Source organism: Calliphora vicina, chromosome 1 (genome assembly GCF_958450345.1).
Source record: "Calliphora vicina chromosome 1, idCalVici1.1, whole genome shotgun sequence".
Taxonomy (NCBI): Eukaryota; Metazoa; Arthropoda; class Insecta; order Diptera; family Calliphoridae; genus Calliphora; species Calliphora vicina.
Genome location: NC_088780.1, coordinates 53,744,852 through 53,767,318, shown reverse-complemented (window position 1 = coordinate 53,767,318; position 22,467 = coordinate 53,744,852). Strand labels below are relative to the sequence as shown.

Genomic DNA, 22,467 nt, shown 5'->3' with positions numbered 1-22,467 from the left:
ACAAAATGTTACAAATTATGAACACATCTGAAATGTACACAAAAAATTTCAATTAAATTAAGAATGTACTATATTTAGATCGATCTTAGACGAATCACAATTTCAAGGACTTGAAACGAAATCCATACAAATCAAACAGTAACCAACTTAGTTTGAATCACTGCAACATAAGGGTAAGAAGAAAAATGTTGACTTGTTAGCACGCAACTGAAGCCAATGTTTTTGATTGGACACAAACATTTCCGAAGGCAATTGAGTCTCTTGAGGGGCAGCTTCTGGATCAGCTAGAATTGAAAAAAAAAAAAAACACATTAAAAAAAATTAGTTGTAATGAATGTGTAACGAACGAACTAGTGCAAAAGAATTAACGTTTTTGCTAAACTAGATAAACATTTTTTACTGTTCTAGTTCAAATAATAATTTAATATTATTAACCCTACTACTCCTAATATACAGATATTAAAATAACTATTAAAAGTTGTTTTTAATCTAAATTTTGTCGTTTATTGCAAATCCGCTTAGATAAATGAACCATGTTTAGCAATTTTTGAGGATTAATCATTACTATATTCGGAAAATAATCACAAATCAGAAATTAAGTGCATTGGAATTCATCATTTATTTATTCATCATATATCAATTATCTAAAAACATTTGTTATTATTGTAATAACATGGACAATTTTTATTTTGGGGGTTCTACATTACCCCCTGTCTATACCTGATAAATTTTTATCATGATAAACGTCCAAATGGTTGTCCAAACAAAAAATTATCAGGTATAGTCTCCATTTATTAGTATTGTTACGTAATAGTACTTTAATTCAAATATAACGATTTTAACGGCTGATTTAAAAGTAGCATAGTGCTTTCAAATAGCAGTGCTGTAATAGCAAACTGCTATTTCAGTTGACCATTGATCGGTCAACGAATTCGAATATTCAGTTAAAGAACATTGTAGAAAGTACACAACAGATGGCGTATGTATTAGAAAGGTTAAAACGTAACAGTATTAGCTTCTTTATGACAAAATTGATAGTGCTTTTGCTAAGACAACTTTGTCTTGACAACAAACGTCATTAATTGTTATGATAAATATTTGTGAAGTATAGACTGGGGGTTAAAGTCAAGTCCAAGCAATTTTTCTACTTAAATTTATTGAGTCCATAAATCCACTAATTATAGTGAAGTATGATTTACTGAAAAGATACAAATGTGTCTTAACATCTCCTGTAGCCATTAAGCCTGTTGTTGTATCCTGGCCTCAGTTGTATCAGAAATTCATTTTTATGAGGCAGAATCTTTTCGGTATCTGCAATACTCGCTGCTCGACCTCCAAATACGACATTCGTACGGTATCCTGTTACCGCGGAATTGATGGAGGAGCCTCCAACTAAGTGATGTCGAAGTTTGGATGATTCCTCTGATGATATCAAAGAAGGAACTGTTGCGTCAACATAACGCTGTGTTGCCTGACCGGTAGAACCTTTGTATCCTCATGACAATAATGTTCGGAATACTGCCTGTGACATTCTTTAAGCCTGCATTTTGATAGCTTTGAATATTTCTTCACGGGGTATCACTCAATGAAGGTGACCACACTAAAGTAGCGTAGATCATCATTGACTCTGCGGGGTTTGATCACTTGTCTCTAACCTCCATGAATTACTCCCGGACTATCAAATATTTAACTATCCAACTATTTAAATTGTTGTACATTGAGGACTGAAGGAATTCCTGGAAGAGCGTGGCGGGTTTGTCAGTGTCGAAACCTTGGACATGTCACGTGTCACTAGTATAGTCCGTTCACAAGGACTCTGCTGCTTAAAACCTTATGAATTCCATGTGGCTGTGGCTAATAATGTGTTGTACATCTTTCGGAATGTATGATGATGGCTTGCTGCTGGTAGTCAACTGAGGGAGGAGGGGAACTTTAAATGTCTTCACTTAAATGACAGGAGGGAAATCGTCATGTGAAATTGTTCCTCATTTTAAATTTTCTATATCGCCGCTAACTTACAAATGTTTTTCAACATTAGCATGATTAATCTATCTGCTGGGGCCGTAGCCTTCCACAATCTTTTGCAATTTTTCTTTAGATCTCGTCCTTATTCAATTCGAATTTCCTAAATTGTTAAGGAAAGTAGAAGCAAAGGAAAATTCTGTGTGCCATGAATAAATTGGATCTTATTTGATATTGAATCATCCATTTTATGGCAATTAATATTGAATTGGTTTCGACACTAAAGAAATTTCTAAGATTTTCAACACGTAACAATTGTTGTCTTTCGGTTCTCTCCAAAGTCACCATTTTAAAGGTTCATATCCGTGTGCCATATTAAAGACCATCAGTAATCACTAGGGTATTCAATCGATTAACCGTTAATTCGAATAATTTAAAATTGCCGATTTTCAAATAACAAATAAACCGATTAATTTCTGTCGATTAACCGAAATTCCATTTTTTGCACTTTAACATATTTCTTTGTATTTATTTTTCCATTTCAATTCAAATACTAATTTCAAATTAAAATTATGTATTTGTTCGAACCATAGACATAGAGCGGAAACTCTCCTATCAAAGACCTAATTCAGTTGTCAAAAACCTAAGTGGTGAGAATGTATTAGTAGAAAAAACTATGTGAAAACAAAAACAACACTCGGATGTGTAATTATTTTGAGTAATATTTTTTTGTTTGAGTTTTTTTCTAGTTTCCGCTCTATGTTCTCTATATTTCGAACATCCAAGAAAAATGTTTGGTGAGAATAACAACTGACATATTTAATTTACATGTATTTGAAACTTTGTTTGCATTTACATGTATAGACTTTTTTCAAACGAGTCTTATATCGGAACTTAACGAAACTATTAAAAGTATTCCAAATCTAAAACAATCCAAAAAAGACACCAATGGACGGTGGTAAATTCTGGCAAAAAATGTTTTTTTTTTTGTTTTTTTTTATTTTTATAAAATTTTGATGGTACATTTTTCTTAACACTTCAGAATATTCAGTATCATTATTATTTTGGCTATAAAGTAACTAAATGGTTGTTTATAATGCTGTAAAGTCAACGGTTTGTTCTCGTCATTTTAATATTACAAAAATGTGATTTTTTTACTTTTGAATCGAAGTAGCCTGTGATTTTTTCTTTAACGTTTTTTTTTTGCAAATTAGCACATGTTTTTATAAAACAGTGTTCTTTTTTAAGTAAAAGTGAAGTGATTAGGAACTAGTTTTAAATCTATAGAATCTAAATTAAAAATAAGTTTGAAAGGCCAGAACAAATTAAAAGGGGCTATTAGAGGTTAACTGTATATTACATCTAAAGTATAAAGAGTAAGTACTATAAATTTCTGCTGCAATTATCTGCTGTTTGTATTTTTTGGGCAATTTCAGAAATTATGTAAGTTTGAGAGTTATTTACGTCTATGCTGATTTGTCCAAACCATGTATTTGTATGTCGAAATTTTTTCAATGGATCATAAACCTAATTGAAGCCATTTACAAAAAATACATACTTTTTCGATACTTTTATAACGTCAATGTTTATTTGGCCAACTCCTGTATGTAATTTCTAATATTTTTTGCTATGGATCAAGTGTGTTGATCTTAAATGTACACCAAATTTCAGACATTTACATGAATAACCTAATTTTTTCGATAATTTCAAAACGTTCATGATTATTTGGCCAAACCCTCTATATGTATTCCGAAATTTATACGACCATTTTTTCAATCACTTATGCTATTCTTAATTCTTTTTCGATACTTTTAAACAGAGACCGAAAATAACGTGTTCACTTTCATTTCAATGGTAAATTCTCATCCGCAGCCATTTAAAAATAATTTTATGTGATATATCACTGGGAGAGTGATTTATTCGAGAACATTTTAGGTTTGGGGTTGATAGAAACAGAAAAGAAACAAACACAAATAATCTGGATGAGTGGTTTATAATTTATTTTTTTCGTAAAGGTCAGCTTGTGACTTTTATTTGCGAACATGAAAAATAAATCGCAAAAATGCATTTGATGCAAATCAACGCTTAAATATATAAAACTTATCAAAAGATTAAAAACAATTTAAAAAAAAAAAATCTCATTTCTGTTACTCAGACTTCATTACTTCATACTTATATTATTTCCATGTTATTGTATGTAAATAAAAGAGAAAGTAACTGTTATTAAGAACAAGAACAAATGAATTGTTTATCTCACACCAAACAATTGAAAAACAACAAAAACGAATAAAGGTCATACCAAACCATTTAAATAACAATAATTTTATAACTGTTATTTTCAGTGATTTATTTTTATCACAAAAATATAAATCACAATTTGGGTTTTTTGGTATATGGACGAGTTATTTTCCCCATGAATTAAGTCCCCAAAATTGGGGGGACTTGGGGGTCCCTAAATTTCGTTGTTGTTTTTTTCTATATAAAATTTTGGGGACTTAATTCATTTGCGGTTTGGGGACTTTGTTCATTGGGGAATTAGTTCGTAGCGCCTGCCAATGAACGTACAACTCTGGTTAAATAATAAATCGGATATTAATAGAGAGATGCTGCCTGTTATTTCATATGATCCCATCAACTATGACTATAGTCACTGAAATTAAGTCTGAGTCAACTCGCATGAAATATCTTTAACTAATTACTTTTCGACTTGAAAACCTGTGATATTTTCTAAAAACGAATGTAATAAACGGGATCAGATGTTAGTCATTATGATTCCGTTGTTGATTAGAATAAGTATAGGCAATGTCACCCTGCAAATAATATTGGATTACTTGATCAATTTTAGATGAAATGGGGTAAAAATGGACCAATGACAACATGGTCTCATGTAATGCCATGTTATTGTTAAACAAGAGTTCGTCGTTAAACGGCATATTTTCGTGTTTTCACGATTGCAAAACTAATCCACTGGTGTGGTCCATGGAGTAGTTTTAAGACTCTTCGCTGGGTTTTATGGTCCAGCCCTTGGACATTGTAATATTAAATATAACATGTTTTTTTTTTAATATTTACATTTGGGTTACCATTGGACTACTTCTGTTGTAGTGTATAGTCAATATTTCGGAAGAGTGGTAATTTCCTTTTGTGTTGGTTTATTTCAAAACTTCTCCTATATACATATTTTCGAACTAAAACATCAACTTAAATATTAAGCAATTTCCACCGTACACTCACCCGTTTTCTTATCATACTTCGGTGTCTGTGTAATCGATATGACATCTTCGGGTTTGCGCAACAATATTTTACCCACACCCTTGCACATTCTCAATACCTCATGATTGCTCAGCTTATCCAAATGATGCTGTTCTAGCAATGGACAACTCAATATCCATTCCCGTACATCATCGAAATCATTCAGCAAACGTACAGCACCATTAACACTAAAACGTATGTGACGTTGATAGATAAAGTCCAGCCAAGCTTCACAAATGATTTTCAAAATTAACTTTAGAATGACCACATCTTTGGTGGCCTTAATGCAGGGCAAATAGATTTGATCGAGTATATAGCCAACATAATCGCTGGACTTTTCATTGTCAAAAGAGTTTTTCTGCCAATACGAAGCAGAGGGGAAGCATAAGGTAAAATTGGCCATGCTAATGAGGCGGCAAACATCGGAGAGAACTTGAACACATTCCTCAGTGGTTTTCTAAATTTTATAATTAATTAAATGGTAATGTTATGAATAGTTTTTATGATAAGTATTAACCTTTAATTTATCTATATTGACATTAATTTCACAAATCAATTTCGTCCTTAGGGCGACACACACCAACATCAGTATATCGCTTAAATCAGCAGTTAATTTTGGCAGTTTAAAATTTACAAACGCATTCAGGCACAATTTCACATCACTTTCCAATATTTGAAAGAAACGATTCATTTTCCATTCATTGCACAATTGTTTCGCCTCTTCCTTAACCCACAAACGCATGCTGTGCACAGAATGATCTGCATAGAAATGAGATCAGGAAATTATTTTGTATCTGTATAAATAAAGGGGAGTTAAATATTACCAATTCTATGGAGTATGGGTATTTGTTCGGCCACTGGCACCAGGCTGGAATTGCTTATGTCAGCATTATGAAAATAATTATTGCTTAAATTTGTCAAGTTTGTAAAAATGGAGATCCAAACTGTACCGGTTGGTGTACCGTATTGCTATAGGAATGATTAAAAATAATGTAGAGATAAAGTTACAAAGTAAAATAATGTAAATAACTTACATTATTCGTTACTTGCTTATATTGATCCATAAATAGTTCCATCGTTTCCGCTTGAGCTGTTGCCGATATTAAAGTCAGACGAAACAAACGATCCCACAAATTAGCACACACGAAATTGGTTAATATTTCTCCTATGCCCTGTAGGGTCGAATAAACCGGTTCGGGAATGTCTAAAACGAAAACAAATCTTTTAATTTCTAAAAACAAAAAACCTATTAATTTAATTCTTCTACCTTTAACATTTTGCATAAACAGCCAATTACGTATGGAGTCCACATGCGTCAGTGAGTAACACGATATTGGAGTATCAATCCACCAAAGTATAATATGATCCAAAATAATGCCCACATAAGACCACATTAAACGCATGCCACGCAATACAAATTCATGCAAATCCTCTTGTGTGGCATGACCTATAAAATATTACGCAAATTTCGTAAATAATGTTTAACTTTTTAATTATATTTACTTACCGAATATTGTGGGGCATATATCGAAGGCCTTTTCAATAAATTGGGCCACAAAACTTCGTTCATTTTGTAGAAACATTTCGATATGTTTGCTGCGCATGGTCACCGTAGTGCCACGTTTTGTACCAATACTCCTGGCCATATCGGCATCCAAATTCAAGGCTGAGTAATCACGTGGACTTTCATTTATATATTGTTGAAAATCTCCATCGGTTGTTAGATTTAAGGTTAAAATGCGTAAAATTTCCATACTGGAACAATTCGATTCATTGTTTTCATGCCACGCCTCTTGTTCGCCCATGTTGAAGAGACCGAACATGAGATCTAAGGCGTTTTGTTCGATGCGTTGTTGAGCGGCTAACTGGAAAGATTATAAAAAAAAATCGAGAACTTATGTGTTTCATAGCAGATGTTAAAAGTTATTAAATATTATTCAATTAATTGGGGAAATTTTAATAAATCTTGAATTTTAAAAGAATAGTTATTCAAGTAAGGATAAACGAATAAAAATAAAGAATAACCACTAAAATTTTGCATGATTTCATAATGATTATGTATTCAGCAATATGATGTGAAATATTTAACGTATTGTTACGAAATTGTACTTGAATTTAAGGGCTGATTTAAAAGTAGCATAATGCTTTCAAATAACAGTGCTGTAATTGCAAACTGCAACATATCTGTGGGCATTATTAAATAAAAGCTTTCAGTTGACCATTGATCGTAAGTTGGCAACGCTGTTTGAATTCGAATATTCAGTTAAAGAACATTGTAGAAAGTACACCACAGATGGCGTATGATCTAGAATATTCGAACTTTTACAGTTAAAGAGCAATCAAGAGTGCAGATGGCAGTGTTATAAATAGTGGCAGAGGTTGCAGTCGTGAGTGAGTTTATCAGAGACGCTATTTGAATAAACATCAACTGAGTGCCTTAAAGTGTGCTGTATTTTTCAAGTGAATTCGTATACATTATAAAGTGTCTGTATTTCTGGGAATTTATAAACGTGTATAAAAAAAACATTGAGTGACTATTTAATTCTGTTGTTGTACATTTTTAAAGAAATAAAGAGTTACAATTTTCAAACTACTAAACGGCTTTTATTTGCAATCAAAAGTATCCGGTTTATTTAAATGAAATAAACCAGCGTTTTGAAAAGGTTAAAACGTAACAGTATGAACATAATGTTGGCCAATTATTCGCAAACCCTATTGAATGATGATTATAAAATGTAAATATTTTTAGAATTTCCAAAAAAAATCGGAAAACCGAATAAAGAAAACAAAATATTCAAATAAAATATTCGAATACAAATTGTGTATAACTTCATATTGTTTATAATATATTCAGTAATATTATGTGAAATAAAGGGCCTTCCAACAGGCACTTCCAAAGTTTGACAGTTGATAACGGTCATATTGTTGAAGCCACATCTGTCGAATTGGCTGTCATTTATTCAGTTTGTTCTGCCAAATAGCACGAATGAATATAGCGTATAGACAATGTTCCGCAAATTTGACGCAGCCAAGATCGTGCGATTTAAACCCATTAGACATTTTCTTGTGGAATTTTCTTAAGTCGCAGGTCTATGCGAATAAGACATAAACCAAAGCGGCCCACAAAGCCAACATAACTCATGCTATCGGTAAAATTCAGCCTGATTTATGCACCAGTCATGGAAAATAAGAGATTTCGAAAAGCCTTTCAAACGAATAAAAAATGTCGGTGATATCTCACATATACTTTGTTTTTTTTTTAAAAATTTAGAGTTAGGAAAATGTTAATGAAAGATAATTATACGATTAATCGGAAAATCTTCAATATATCATAAATTTCAAAAGAATATTATTGGAAGTGTGGATTTGCTTTACAAAACTTAATGAATAATGCGGAAAACCGAATAACGTATTACAAAAAATAATCGAATAAACAATACCTATAAAAATTGTGCATTATTTCATATCCTTTATATTGTTACGAAATTGCACTATTAATTTGAATTTAACAATCTCTTACGACTGCTTGTAACATTAACCAAGTTTAAAAACATTTCTAGTGCTCGAAACTTCTACTTATCAACAATGTTGAAAACACACTGTTATTGTCCATTAGATAAATAATTCATGAAACTACTAGAAGATGACACTGTGTATATAAATAGAACAGCAAGTAGCAGAGAGCGAAATCAGAACGAAAAAAGTAGGGCTTCATCCGACTTTTTGTTGAAAATATACTTATGGTTTTTCCACTTGCTCAATTTTTTAAATAATACTTGTAACTTATTTTTGTAGTATGTTTTGAAATTGTTTTTTGGAAATGAAAATTTTTTCTGACTTTAATAAATATTATTCGATACTTGTATTACAACATTCATAATTCATTAATAAATTTAAATAAACTTTTGAGTTCACAATTTTAATACTTTTATATGATCGCGTATGAAAAACATAGAGTATAACTAAAATTTCTAACTGAGTTCTAACAAATTGTGATAAAGAAATCGATTGCCGCAATATCACTCAATTATCATATTAACTATCTGCTGAAAATTTAACCATCAAGTCCACATAACTCATAACAAACTCTCTGTTGGCTAATCTTTTATATTCCGGATATTTTTCATTCACTCAGTTACGATATAAAGACATACCTGTAAAACATAAGCAAAATCTATTGATTTGTAGGGCAACAACAAAGACGGATACATATTGCTACATATATTTGAATTCAACAGTTCATCAGAGGATTTTTTTATATCACCTTCAACACAAGCCTCCATCGGCTGGCGACATTTATTATAAAGTTGGGTGATTTGTAAAGCCCAGTTCAACCAAATTTCCGATTGCATAGATTTTTTCAAAAGAAAGCTTAACTAAAAGTAAATATAACATAAATTAAGCCAAAGACATACTACAAATATAATAAATTTCAATTCTCACCGTTTTCTTCAGAACAAATGTCAATTGACAAAATCTTCTGTCATTCAGCTCCATTATGCTGTTAAATTTCTTCATCAACAAGGCATTGTATGGACTACGTTTGATTTTCTTCGATAATGACTGAAAATCCTTATTTGAAGACTGATCTTTTAAACTCCAATACAGTTCCACTATGTGTTCACATTCCTCCAATAAAGTGTCCTTGAAATTCAAATAAATTGAAATTTTACTAGTAATATAGATTTCAAACAAATCTTACATGTTCATTGAATATATCCACTTTGACATCGATTATCAGTCGTTTCGTTATACGTCTCAGTTCATCGCCCAGTTTACAAAGTTCAACAAATGTGTGCATCGGTTGGGATTTATTGCGACAATACCATTTCGGTGTCGAACTCATTTTATATAAATTTTATATTTAATTTGGATAATAATTTAATTTCTTTGCTTTAGCATCCAAACTAACTACTAGTAAATGTTTATTTTCTTAAGCACGTGCTGGCAGATTATTAAATCGATGTTCGTTTTACGAAAACATTTGTATTTCCTTAGCAACGTTTGCTGAGATTACAGTAGAATTTCACTAAAGCGAAGAGAGGGAAATGGAAATTTCCCTCTCTTCTTTAACATGAACTGTAACTTATGAAATTATGATAATCTTTTTTTATTCCTTTCCAACGTTATTGTAAATTTTCCGATTCGTTTTGTTATTTAGAAGTGTCAGTTTTATCATGGCTCCATAATATGTATTTAACGGATTTAAAAACATGTTTAGCAGCCAAAAAACCTTGACTTCACAAGTTATATCTGATGTACCAGAACAAAAGTAAGTCATTGCGTGTGAATTAGGGTAGTAAGGTAGATGATCCATCAATTTGATGGCGTTTGAGCTTAAAAATGTATCTGTAAGATATTTATTTGGCTAACGTTACCGCTAAATTACAAAAATATAAAAAATTCAATTGTGGTATTCACACGGTCTGCTATTAGTCATATTGTCATAATGTCCTAATATATTATAATAGTTGTTGTTGTCTTTTGAACAAAAAAAAGTATAATTTCATGACAAAGCAATAAAATTAGTTCAAATGTCTTATTAGTTTAAAACTTTTTTGTTTGAAACACAAAAAAAAAATTGTTTAAACTATCATAATATATAGTAGACCGTGTGAATACCCCAAATATATAATAAAATACCATCTTGTAAACTTATTTTAAATATTTATACATGTTTATTAGTACAGATGAAATGACGTCATAGAAATAACAACAAATACCAAATTAACGTTACCATTATTTTTAAACCCTTTCGAATCAGTGTCGCTATACACTAGGGTATTCAAATTATTCGATTTTTCTCTTATTCGAATAAAACGAATAATTCGAATAAGAGATTTAACCGATCACACTTTTAAAATTAATCGAATTATTCGAATAATTTAAATTTTTTTAGAAAAGAAAAGAATGAAGAAGGAAAACAAAAAATAACGTTAAAGTTAACAATTCTATTCATTAAATTTTCATCAGAAATATTCTGATCAGATTTCCTACCGAACAATCTACAAAACAATTGACGAGTAAAGTCTTTTGTTTCCGTTAGAGCTAGTTGGACATGATCCTGAATTCAAGTACAATATAAACGTACACGCAGAGAAAAAAATATAGTTGTGCATGTTTGCTGTAATATTATAGTCACACTAACTATTTACATGATTGTGGTAACCATAATATGGTTAATTTACAATTCATTGTAAAATATAAATTAAATGTCTTATATTAAATAAAACAATTTGAAAATAATACATACAACTTGGATTGTTTTATACGAAAAAGTGGCTTAAGTTTCGAACAATACTGTATATGTACATTTATTCGTTTTATTCGATTGTTCTACATAAAATTGTTCGAATTATTCGTTATTCGAAAATTATTAAATTCTTGGAATAATTATTCGTAAGAAATTATTCGATTAATCGAACGATCATTATTCGACTGAATACCCTACTATATAGTAAACGCAAAATATAATTATTCAGGGCTATTCTTGGGCTCACTTTCACCATTCACCGTATTTTTGGAAGCATAATTACAACAATATTATGTAATTTCCTCAGCATTTCTAATTATAAATGATTACACGTGATTTTTTAACCTTAATTATGTACATATATAATTTAAGAAACTTTATTTAATATAAATATTGTTGTAATTATGCTTCCAAAAATACGAGTCCATTCGGTCCAAAAGTACGACCTATATTTTTAAAAAAACGGACCAAGGTATGGCAAAATTTTAAAATTTCAATTTTGAAATGCCGAAGGTACCATACTTTGAGCCCCCATATTAGAACTGCCAGATTTATTTCCAAAAAATATCGATTCTGCCCACTGTGAGGCGTTTGTCAGATCTTATAATATTGTCAGACAAATTTTCAATTGCAATTTGGAAGAATTCAGAAGAAAAAAATCTGGCCAAGGCATTGATGAAAAATTTCAAATTGTTTGTTTCAAATGGTTTGACAGTTCTGGCCATGTCTAACAGCGGATCTGGCAACCGTGTGAACTGACAATCATTGTCTGACAACCGTCTATAAAGCAAGATTAAGGGATAAATAAAACCACTGAACATTTTATATTTCTTATAGATTTATATTTCTTTTGATTTTTATTTATGTATAGTATTTGTTTTTGTGTTTCTTTTCATGTTATCGTTTATATCATTGTTGTTTTTTCTTTAGTATTAATAATAATAATATATAGTTTGATTTATTTTTTTTTTAAATTTACTTCTGATAATATAGACTTTTCTTTACTTTCACATGGTATAATTTGTTTTGTTTGTCACTGTTATACAATATTTTTTTTTCTCTTTTTTATTACAATTTTTTTGTTTGTTTTTTGTTTACAATTCTATTGAAATAAATGAAATGTAAATAGTATAATATTTTACAATCTTTTCCGTTACACACATTTTAAAATGTTTTCATTATTTTGTTTTGTTTTATTTTTAACTGGTTTCAATTTTTCGGTTTTTTTATTTTTTATTTTTAAGCGAAATTATCATCATCAGTTTTGCTATCACAATAAATTGTTACAATTATAGTTAGTAGTTTTTGAAATTTGTTTTACTCTTTTTTTATATTTGCGTTTTTAAATTGTTAAATTTATGTACTTAATTTACGATAATAATAATAATAATAATAATAAGTGTAATAAAATATTGTTTTGAATTTTGTTTTATTTAAGTAGTTCGGTTCTCTTATTTTTATTATTTTTTGCAAGTTTTCGTTTTGAAAACAATAAACTTTAGTTTCAATTTGCATGTACATAGGTTTATTTTATGTTTTAAATTGAAAAAAAAAACAAAATGGCGTTTGATTGAGAATGTTAGAAGTTAGTTTTTGTAGGTGAAAAATGAGGCAATAAAGTTGTAAATGTTTTCCTTTCATTTGATATACATATTGTCTATGTGTTCGAGATATATCCGAAAATAATTCCATACATCGAGTTAGTCGGTTTTAATTTATTTCATTATTGTACCGATTTTGCAGATTTTATATACCAAAGATCTTGAATGCATATCTGATAGATTTTTCCAAAATATTACTTAAAATTTGTATCTTTTGAACTCGGTTTTTGTTTTTTAATAACTTGTATGCCATTTTGAAGGGTACATATCTTTCATTTATTCTAACATTGTTATTGAACATTAAACAAAGTTTTTTTCTTCGAAAATTTCGAATTTTTTGCCAACAAAGCGTCGCGACGCGTCGTATACGGGCAGTTTTACTTTAAATTTTCAATTTAAAAAAAAGCGCCGCTGAAGCACACTGATTTCCCACCTAAGCTAATGGTGAATGTGTTTCCACCATAGACCGAAAATAACGGGTTCACCAAGGTGCATTTAATAAGGTGCCATCGGCAGCACAGCTGATTATAGAAATAGCACGCACAAATGTCAAACTACATATATAAAAAATATCCGCCCGTATGTCAAACTCTATATATAACAAATAAGTGAATTCGCCTGTATTTATTTCAATTCGCCACTGCTGTCACCTTGTTAAATACGCCTTGGGGTTCACTTTCATTTCAATGGTAAATTCTCATTCGCAGCCATTTAAAAATAATTATTCGTGTTATATCACTGAGAGAGTGGTTTATTTGAGAATATTTTAGGTTTGGGGTTGAGAGAAACAGAAAAGAAACCAACACAAATAATCTGGATGAGTGATTTATAATTTATTTTTTTCGTAAAGGTCAGCTTGTGACTTTTATTTGCGAACATGAAAAATAAATCGCAAAAATGCATTTGATGCAAATCAACGCTTAAATATATAAAACTTATCAAAAGATTAAAAACAATTTAAAAAAAAAAAATCTCATTTCTGTTACTCAGACTTCATTACTTCATACTTATCATATTATTTCCATAATTTGTTAAAAATTACTAATACATAATATGTTATTGTATGTAAATAAAAGAGAAAGTAACAGTTATTAAGAACAAGAACAAATGAATTGTTTATCTCACACCAAACCATTAAAAAACAACAAAAACGAATAAAGGTCATACCAAACCATTTAAATAAAAATCATTTTATAACTGTTATTTTCAGTGATTTATTTTTATCACGAAAATATAAATCACAATTTGGGTTTTTTGGTATATGGACGAGTTATTTTCGATCTCTGGTTTCCACGGTTTCAACTTGCGAGAGATGGTTTGTGCGGTTCAGAAGTGGTGATTTTGACACGGAGATAAAGATCGCCCAGGCCAGCCAAAATAGTTTGAAGACGAAGCATTAATACAAGAAGATTGTTGTCAAACTCAATAAGAGCTTGCAACCTTTTCAATCATCACGATTCAACCAAAAGTTGGGAAATTGGGTACCATACGAATTGAATGCCGTTCAACCAGCCGAATCGACACCAAAGCCATGACTAAGGCTAAGGTAATGCTCTGTATTTGGTGGAACCAAAAGGGTCCTATTTATTATGAGCTGCTGAAATCTGACCAGACCATCACATGGAACCTGTTCCGAACGCAACATATTCGTTTGAATCGAGCATTGGCTGATAATCTTACAGTACATGAAACCCAAATATTCCACCATGACAACGCACAGTTTAGAAACGTTTTTTTTTTTTTTAATAATTCGGTATCTAGGGAACTAGTGGAGATATTGTTACGAAATTTCAAACGGTTGGAGCTGAGGTAATTTAAATATCCAGCTTTCTATCGCTAATGGGAGCCAGTGCGTGGACCCTCAAAGTTGGTCACCTCGGGCTTGTGCTTTTTACAAGTTCCAACTTTGGATGCGTGTGACTTTGTATAGGGACGATATAACTGTCAGCAAGTTGTTTTTATTTTATTTAGTATTTTATCCCCAGTATAGCTGATATCTTAAAAATAAATTTCGACCCTCTGTAGGTCCGCCATATCTAACAGCAAAATTAAAAAAACTAAATCAATAAACCTAAATATCTCTTCAACTAATAGAGATAACTTACACATGTAAGCGCACTATTTATATTTTAAATTCGGATCATAAATGGATTTTTGGTGATATTTTTAAAAAATTTGAGACCCGAGGTGACCTAATTTGAGGGGCTACACACTGGCCCTCATTAGCCCTGAACAAGCGTATATCTTCTCAAAAACACCTCTGCTCCAACCATCTGAAATTTCGTAACAATATCTCCAACAGTTCCCGAGATATCGAATTATTTCCAAAAAAGTTTCTAAACCACTGTGCAACGCTCTGTCATATGTTGCAATTCCTGTCAAAAAGTATTTAGATTGACGTGGATGGGAAGTTTTGCTTCACCCGCTTTATAGTCCAGACCGTGCCCCGTCCGATTGCTTTTTGTTTTGATCTATGCAGAACGCTCTGTCTGGGATACGCTTCACTTTGGAACAGAGTATCCGATATTGGTTCGATACGTTCTTGGCCTCAAAATATGAGTAGTTATTTGGGCTCCAAATCCATAAGATGCCAGAAATATGAGAAAAGTTCATAGATAACAATGGCCAATACTTTGAATAAATTTATATTGTCCAAATGTGTCAAAATAAAAGCTAAACTTTAAAAAAATACCAATAGTTCCTTAAGATATATTGGACCTTCGGAAAGTTGATTTAAACCAGCATACACACAGAATTATATCGATATATTCACCCCTATCGTGAAAAACATGTGAAATTTATGTTCCCATGAAATATCCATTTCCCTCGAAGGGAAAATTGCTATCGTGATATTCCCCTGAACTTTTCATTCACAATAGTTGACTTTGTTCGGAACAGCTGTTTATTGTTTACAAAATTCCATCTAAAAATGTTGGGGAATTTTTTCACGTGAACAAAGTTCATGAACGAAAAATGGGAAAAGGGAACACATTTCATGTGAAATATTAATTTGCGATAGGGGTGATTAATAATCTCAATTCATTTTGAGCTCATTTAGACGGTCAAGTGATCGCAAAGGATTAGAATCCTTAAGATTGTCATATTGAATTGGTGTTCGATGAAAGCCATTTAAAATTCATAATATAATTATTCACAATCTGCGAGTGAATGTTCAGAAAATTGCTGAGGAAGTAAACATTTCTAATACAGAACTTTTGAACTTATTTAGTCAAGTTTAGGGAGACAGACATTCAAGCAGAATGAATCAAAATTTAAAAGAATTAATCTCAATACGATTTAAAAGTGTTTTAAGGAAATCGAGATATATTTTCTATTTATTAGTCGAGACTAAGCTTCAGAACAAAACAGTATATTTGAATATTGGATAAGACAATTGCGTTTGGCTGAAAAATTTTATTATTTTTGTAGGTAATTTTAATATAGATTATCTTAATTTTAATATAGATATTTGATAAGAATATTGAATGCTATTAATTATCTCAGTTTCTTCTCAAACGCCATTTTATATAAACAATTTAAAAACTCAAATTTAAACAGTATGTACATTTTCCAGGAGCTTTACTTTGTGATTTTGTTGTAAAAATGTCCATTACTCTTTCGTTTACAAAAAGTATAGTGTTGTTTAAATTTGTTAAGAGTTTAATATGAATTTTAAATATTTATAGATTTTTTTTTTTAAATTATTTTTTTTTTAATAAAAATATATATTTATATCTGCACTCTGTTTTTCACAATATAATTTGCACATTTTTTTTAACTAAAAAAATAGTATATGTAAGTGTATTTTATAAATTTATCTTTGTTTATATATATACGTATAAATATAAATATAATTATGTAAACATAAAAACTATATTAAAATTCATCAGTTTTATATGATTTTTAAATATACAACATTTAAAATTAATAAAAAATAAACAAAAATGTTATTAAAAAATCATAAAAACATTTCAAAAATATCATTTGTTTCGTAAACATTTCAACATTGTATTTGAAATTTTAAGCCGAATTGTGAGTAAAATAAAGTTTATAATTTTCGCATAAAATATGTGGTTACCTGTTTATTTTTTAATTTAATTTGGTACATACATACATATGAATATTATATAAAAAATATTTAACTTAAATTGAATACACTCTGAAAAACAAATATTTTTTTAGTTTTTGGCTGCTACTACAAGACATTGAGGGGAGTTGTAAAGTTATGGAAACACTTGAACTATTTAGTTGTATTTTCTTAAAAGAATTATGAAAGATTTCAAATAATCCCAATGCTAAGATCTTGATGTATCGAATTATTAAGTATCTCAGTTTACATTTAGTGCTTAATAATTCTGCAAAGTTCTCTTGGATCATTTTGATTACAGAACGCAAGGAATTAGTTAAAGAATTCTGGTCTAAAATAAAAAAAAAAAAACAAATAAAATAATACTTATTGACAAAAGTGTTTTCTCCTGGGGGCAAATTACACTGTGTGTAAGTTTTTAGGTCATGGAAATATAACCATATACGGACACCAGTACGTGATAAAAGACCAAACAAAAAATAAATCTTCCAGTTTTACCCAAAGTCATGCACTTTTTTATGGGCCCCAAAGAATTGGGGCCTCGGTGTCATTTTTGCAAAAAAGTGATAATTTTCTCAGGCTCATATCGTGCAAACAGTTCGGAATTTTGATTTACTCTTCGAGGCAAAGTTGTAGCCCTTGTCATAAAGAACAAAAATCAAAAAAACTTCACCTTTCATGATTAAAATCGTAAAAAATTCGAAATAAATTTAAGTGCTGTTTTTCTATAGCGAACGAGAGCTTTTACATGTATTTTGTTTTTGTTACAATAACAAAATACATGTTAAATTTCCACTCAAAGTACTCGTTCGCTATATAAAAACAGCACAGAAATACATTTTTAAAGCTGCCTAAAAGTATGCTAATAGTATAATAATTTAATAGTTTATGGCCAAAAAAACTCTTAATTCCTTTAGTTTTTTCTTACTAACGTATATTGACCTACCTAAGCGGTGTTAAGAATCATTCCTAGGAAGTTCATATGTTCTAGAAAGTTGTTTATTGAGATCTTAGGTACATTTTTGTAGTTGATTGTTACCTTTAATTTTGAACGGTTTGCTACCTATGGACCTAAATGGGAAAAAAGGTAAAAAATCTAATTTTTTTAAGTTTTTTGTGATTTTGATCTTGAAGATGGAGTTTTTTGAATTTATATGTTCACAATTTTTGTTCTTTATGACAAGGGCTACTGGGTACATTCTACATTCGACTAATGATTGTTCGATTAATCGAAAAATTTCTTATGAATAATTATTCGAACAATTTAAAAATGGCCATTTTCAAATAACAAATAATTCGAAAAATTTTATGTAGAATAATCGAATAAAACGAATAAATGTTCATATACATATATTTAAATTTATTAAATTGCTTAAAATTTTTCATAATTTTCCAAAATTAAATAAGTAATAATGACTCACAAAAATTGTATTGTTTCTGAAATTCGGCAAATAACTAAAGACGAAGGGACTTTCGATCACTGTAGATGAGTGTTCCGATAGCTCCTTCTATAAATATTACTGCAAGAAGTTACAATTCTAAAAACAAATCTTTCAAAATTTTTAACTTAGGACTTGAACCAATGAAAATAAAAGGTACTGAATAAAATATTTGTTATTTAGATGGCGAAATATTAGAAGAATCGCAATTAATAATCAAAATATTAACTTAGATTAAAGTAGAGTTGGATGTGATGGAGAATGTGATTTTGAAACGGTCATCGAAAGTGATATTGAGGATGACATTTATAATGATTACATTGAAATAGATGAAGGCATGGCCTTCATATATGTATATAAGTGATGTTATTAACCGCGTACGTAAGTGTTGCAAAATATTTAATAAATCGAATGAAAAACACAAATATTGCAAACTAACGTTTTGTTGCAAGAAAAGCATGGAGTTCGTCTTATACATGATTTTGAACATCGTTGAACATCTTTGTCTACCATGGTAATAAACTTTTTGCGTTTTTTTAAATGCGTCAATCATACACTGACTGACTTCTGACTTACAATGATATCAAACTTTGGACAGATTTCCTTTATTGTGTAATTCCCCAAGACCACTTTATTAAGCAAAGATTCGGCAACGTTGATAGAGCTTGATGTATAACAGAATTTGTTATAAATAATTTAGAAATAGTGAATTATTAATTTACTAAAGAATTAGTTACTCAATTTAAAACCCGAATTAAAGAACGACATAAAAAAGTTCTGAATACGTTTATATTGTATTTCAATTCAGGATCATGTCCAACTACCTCAATTTTTTTAAAGCATAGCTCCAAAACGGAATCTAAAGGGTTTGCTAGTCAATTGTTTTGTAGATTGTTCGGGAGTTAATCTGATCGGAATATTTCTGATGAAAATTTAATGATGGGCTTTGTTTTCGAATGTTTTTAATATTATCAATACTTGAATTGTTAACTTTAACGTTATTTTTGTTTTTCTTTAACAATAAAATATTCAGCCCAATTATGAATAAAAAATTCCGCGTGAGTTTGTTCCCCGGGAGTTTTTTCCCATTGAATTTGAATAGGAAAAATGAGAAAAAGGGAAAAACTCCCGGGGAATTTTTATTCATAATTGGGCTGATTAAAAAAACCGACATCAAACCTTCATTCTTTACTTTTTGAAAAAATTTAAATTATTCGAATAATTCGATTAATTTTAAACGAGTGATCGAATTATTCGAACAAGTTAAAATCTCTTATTCGAATTATTCGTTTTATTCGAACAAGAGAAAAATCAAATAATTCGATTACCCTACTACTGGGAGACACGGGTCTTATTTTTTGGTCTTTTATCACGTAGTGGTGTCCGTATATGGTTATATTTTTTCAAGTTACCGTATTCGATATCGCGTAAAATTTATCGTAATTTTCTTATTTTAAATTATGACATTCGATAACGTGCATGAAATTTATTAAATTTTATTATAATTTCGATATCAAAAGAAGAAAAACCCCAAGTCTAAAAATAGTTTGAGATTTTCAATGCCACATAAAAAACACGAGATAAACTTGTTACACGAGATAAACTTGTTATATATCAATGGATAGGGGATTTTACCTTTTTACCAATTAAAAAATTCATGGATTACTTTTTTGAAAAATATGACAAAAAATTCTTGTTATTGAGATTTTGCAAAGATACAATTTTTTTTTATTTATTTTCAACACCTAGCCTTATTGGCCATAACCGGTTATAAATTTATACTTAAGAAATTCTCTTAAGTAGAAATTTATAACCGGTTATGGCCAATACGGCTAGGTAGTTGATAATAAAAAAATAAATAAAAAAAAAATTTTGCATATTGAAATTAAATTTTTATTTAAGAATATTTTTGAATGAAATTTTACAGTTACATAGATTTTTCTATTGAAAATACAAATTTGTTATCAGAAATCCCGCAATTGACAAAAATGTTTTGAAAAAATACCAAAAATGGAACTTTTTAATTTTTTGGCTATAATATACATACCTGTGTCGGGGTTTGAGCCATCTAAAATGGGTTACTATATTCGAATATGCGATTTGAGAATTTTTGCCCTAAAGTTGAATTTTACATTAAAAATAGGCGTTTTTTTGGATGAAAATGGTACCTTGGTATCAAAAATTTTAATTTTTTTTTTAATTTTAAATATTTTGTATAAATTTAACTGTTCGAAAGTATAAATTCCTTATACAGCTTCGTAGAAATTTTTTAGATTACTTAAAAAGAAAAAAGTACTTTTTTCCCAAAATTCATAGCTACGAAGCGACACTGGTGGGCCCATGTGGTCCAAAACTTAAGGCCTTTTTCACGATGTCGAAAAATAAATGAGTCGAACAAATTTGTATGAAAACTCTTCGAAAGAATTTTAAAAACTGAGTGTTTTTCATTTTTCTTTCGACATCGTAAAACAGGCCATTAAACTCGACAACACATCCTCTTTGCGCATATGAAATTTCATTTAAACCGGGCTAACCGTTTAGAAGTTACATATTTATTTCCCTCTTTTTCTCTGTCATCTAGGATTATATTTATTTTTAGATTAACTCAGATCATATTTTAATTGGCATTTGATCTTCAAGTAAAAAACCAGTCCTTCATTGTCCATATTCATATGAATTTAAGGCGGGTTATTCAAATGAATATTAAATTCATTTAATCTACGAATGCTGTATCTGGGTCGTTGATTATTTTGTTTAATTTGCTAGATTAAGCGGCCAATATTGGCGGGATAATATTTGCAAACAATTCAACAGTGAATACAGCTAATGAATAAATATTTGTATTTTGTTTTAATCTGATTTTCCGAAATTTTTCGAATTTGTTTCCTCAACACACCCAGCCAGCTAAAATTTTCGTCCTCTTATTCATAAATTACTCACTGTTTTGATAACAAAATATGATATTTTCTGACGTTGCGTGAGGCAATACTACAAAGTTTTAACTAGAATTATTTCATGGTGTATTCCCGCATAAAATCAGCCGTAGTTTAATGTAGGTATTCTGTCAAACATTGTTAATGTTTACATTTGTTTTTGTAAATAACAATAGCAATATTTTAATTCGCCTTGATTTTGACATTTCTTCTACATTTAAACAAAAACAAAATGCCTGTAGGTTTTACATTGTAGTATTTGTTAATACGCCTTGATTTATTTTTAGAGTTACTAATCTGATTAATAATTGGCTGTTGATCTTGAAGTCAAAAATCTCCCTTAAGATGTTAACGTTTCACCATTGTACAGTTATGTTGTCAAGAGGATTTTTAAAACTCCAATTTAAAACATTTCTAAATCTTAATAATTTTGGTCGGATTAAGCGGTAAAATTCATTGAATTGCAGCTGATCTGTTTAAACCAAACTCTTTCAGTATTACATGGATGAGAAAAAACATCTGCCCCCTCTAACTCCACCGATCTCGTTGAAAAATTGTGCTGAGTTACTATCCAATAGAACTAACTTTGGTGCAAATTTCATCACGATCGGAATACGTCGATTTCAAAAGTTGGTTCACTTGACATGAAATTCCCCATTTCTTGAAAAAACAAGTTTGAGTTTGTATGAAATAAACATTTTCTGGAAGTTTAGATCCTCCTTTATAATTCACAAATAAACCTTCAAATGCACCTGTAGTTTAACAGATACTTATGAAATTTTTATTTTTAATTCTCAATTTAAAACAATTTTTTTTTTCAAGAAAAAGCCCATAGTTTAAAAATTTACAAAATTTTATGATTTTAATTGGAATTCAGACAAAATTTCATGTTGGCGAAATATGTAGTTGGATAAAAAAAAAATAAATTATTCAGTAGTGA

At 29.9% G+C, this 22,467-nt stretch overlaps 1 protein-coding gene across 1 annotated transcript; it reads right to left on the bottom strand.

Annotated features, from left to right (window-relative positions):
- Positions 1-83: 83 nt before the first annotated feature.
- On the bottom strand, positions 84-10,060 carry LOC135961935 (uncharacterized). Its single transcript, XM_065513587.1, has 10 exons — positions 9,917-10,060; positions 9,658-9,858; positions 9,369-9,590; positions 6,722-7,079; positions 6,482-6,661; positions 6,249-6,418; positions 6,039-6,183; positions 5,732-5,973; positions 5,191-5,671; positions 84-272 (listed from the first exon to the last, which is right to left on the bottom strand). Exons 1-10 carry the CDS (start codon positions 10,058-10,060, stop codon positions 148-150), a joined length of 2,268 nt encoding a protein of 755 aa, XP_065369659.1. The 3' UTR covers positions 84-147.
- Positions 10,061-22,467: the final 12,407 nt, after the last annotated feature.

Bases quoted from the DNA above. Each gene is read 5' to 3' on its own strand.
- LOC135961935 (XM_065513587.1), bottom strand. From the start codon at position 10,060: ATGAGTTCGACACCGAAATGGTATTGTCGCAATAAATCCCAACCGATG. The intron at 9,591-9,657 runs GTGAGAATTGAA...ATTTACTTTTAG, and splicing joins CATTTGTTCTGAAGAAAACG to TTAAGCTTTCTTTTGAAAAA. The intron at 6,419-6,481 runs GTAGAAGAATTA...TTTTCGTTTTAG, and splicing joins GTTTATGCAAAATGTTAAAG to ACATTCCCGAACCGGTTTAT.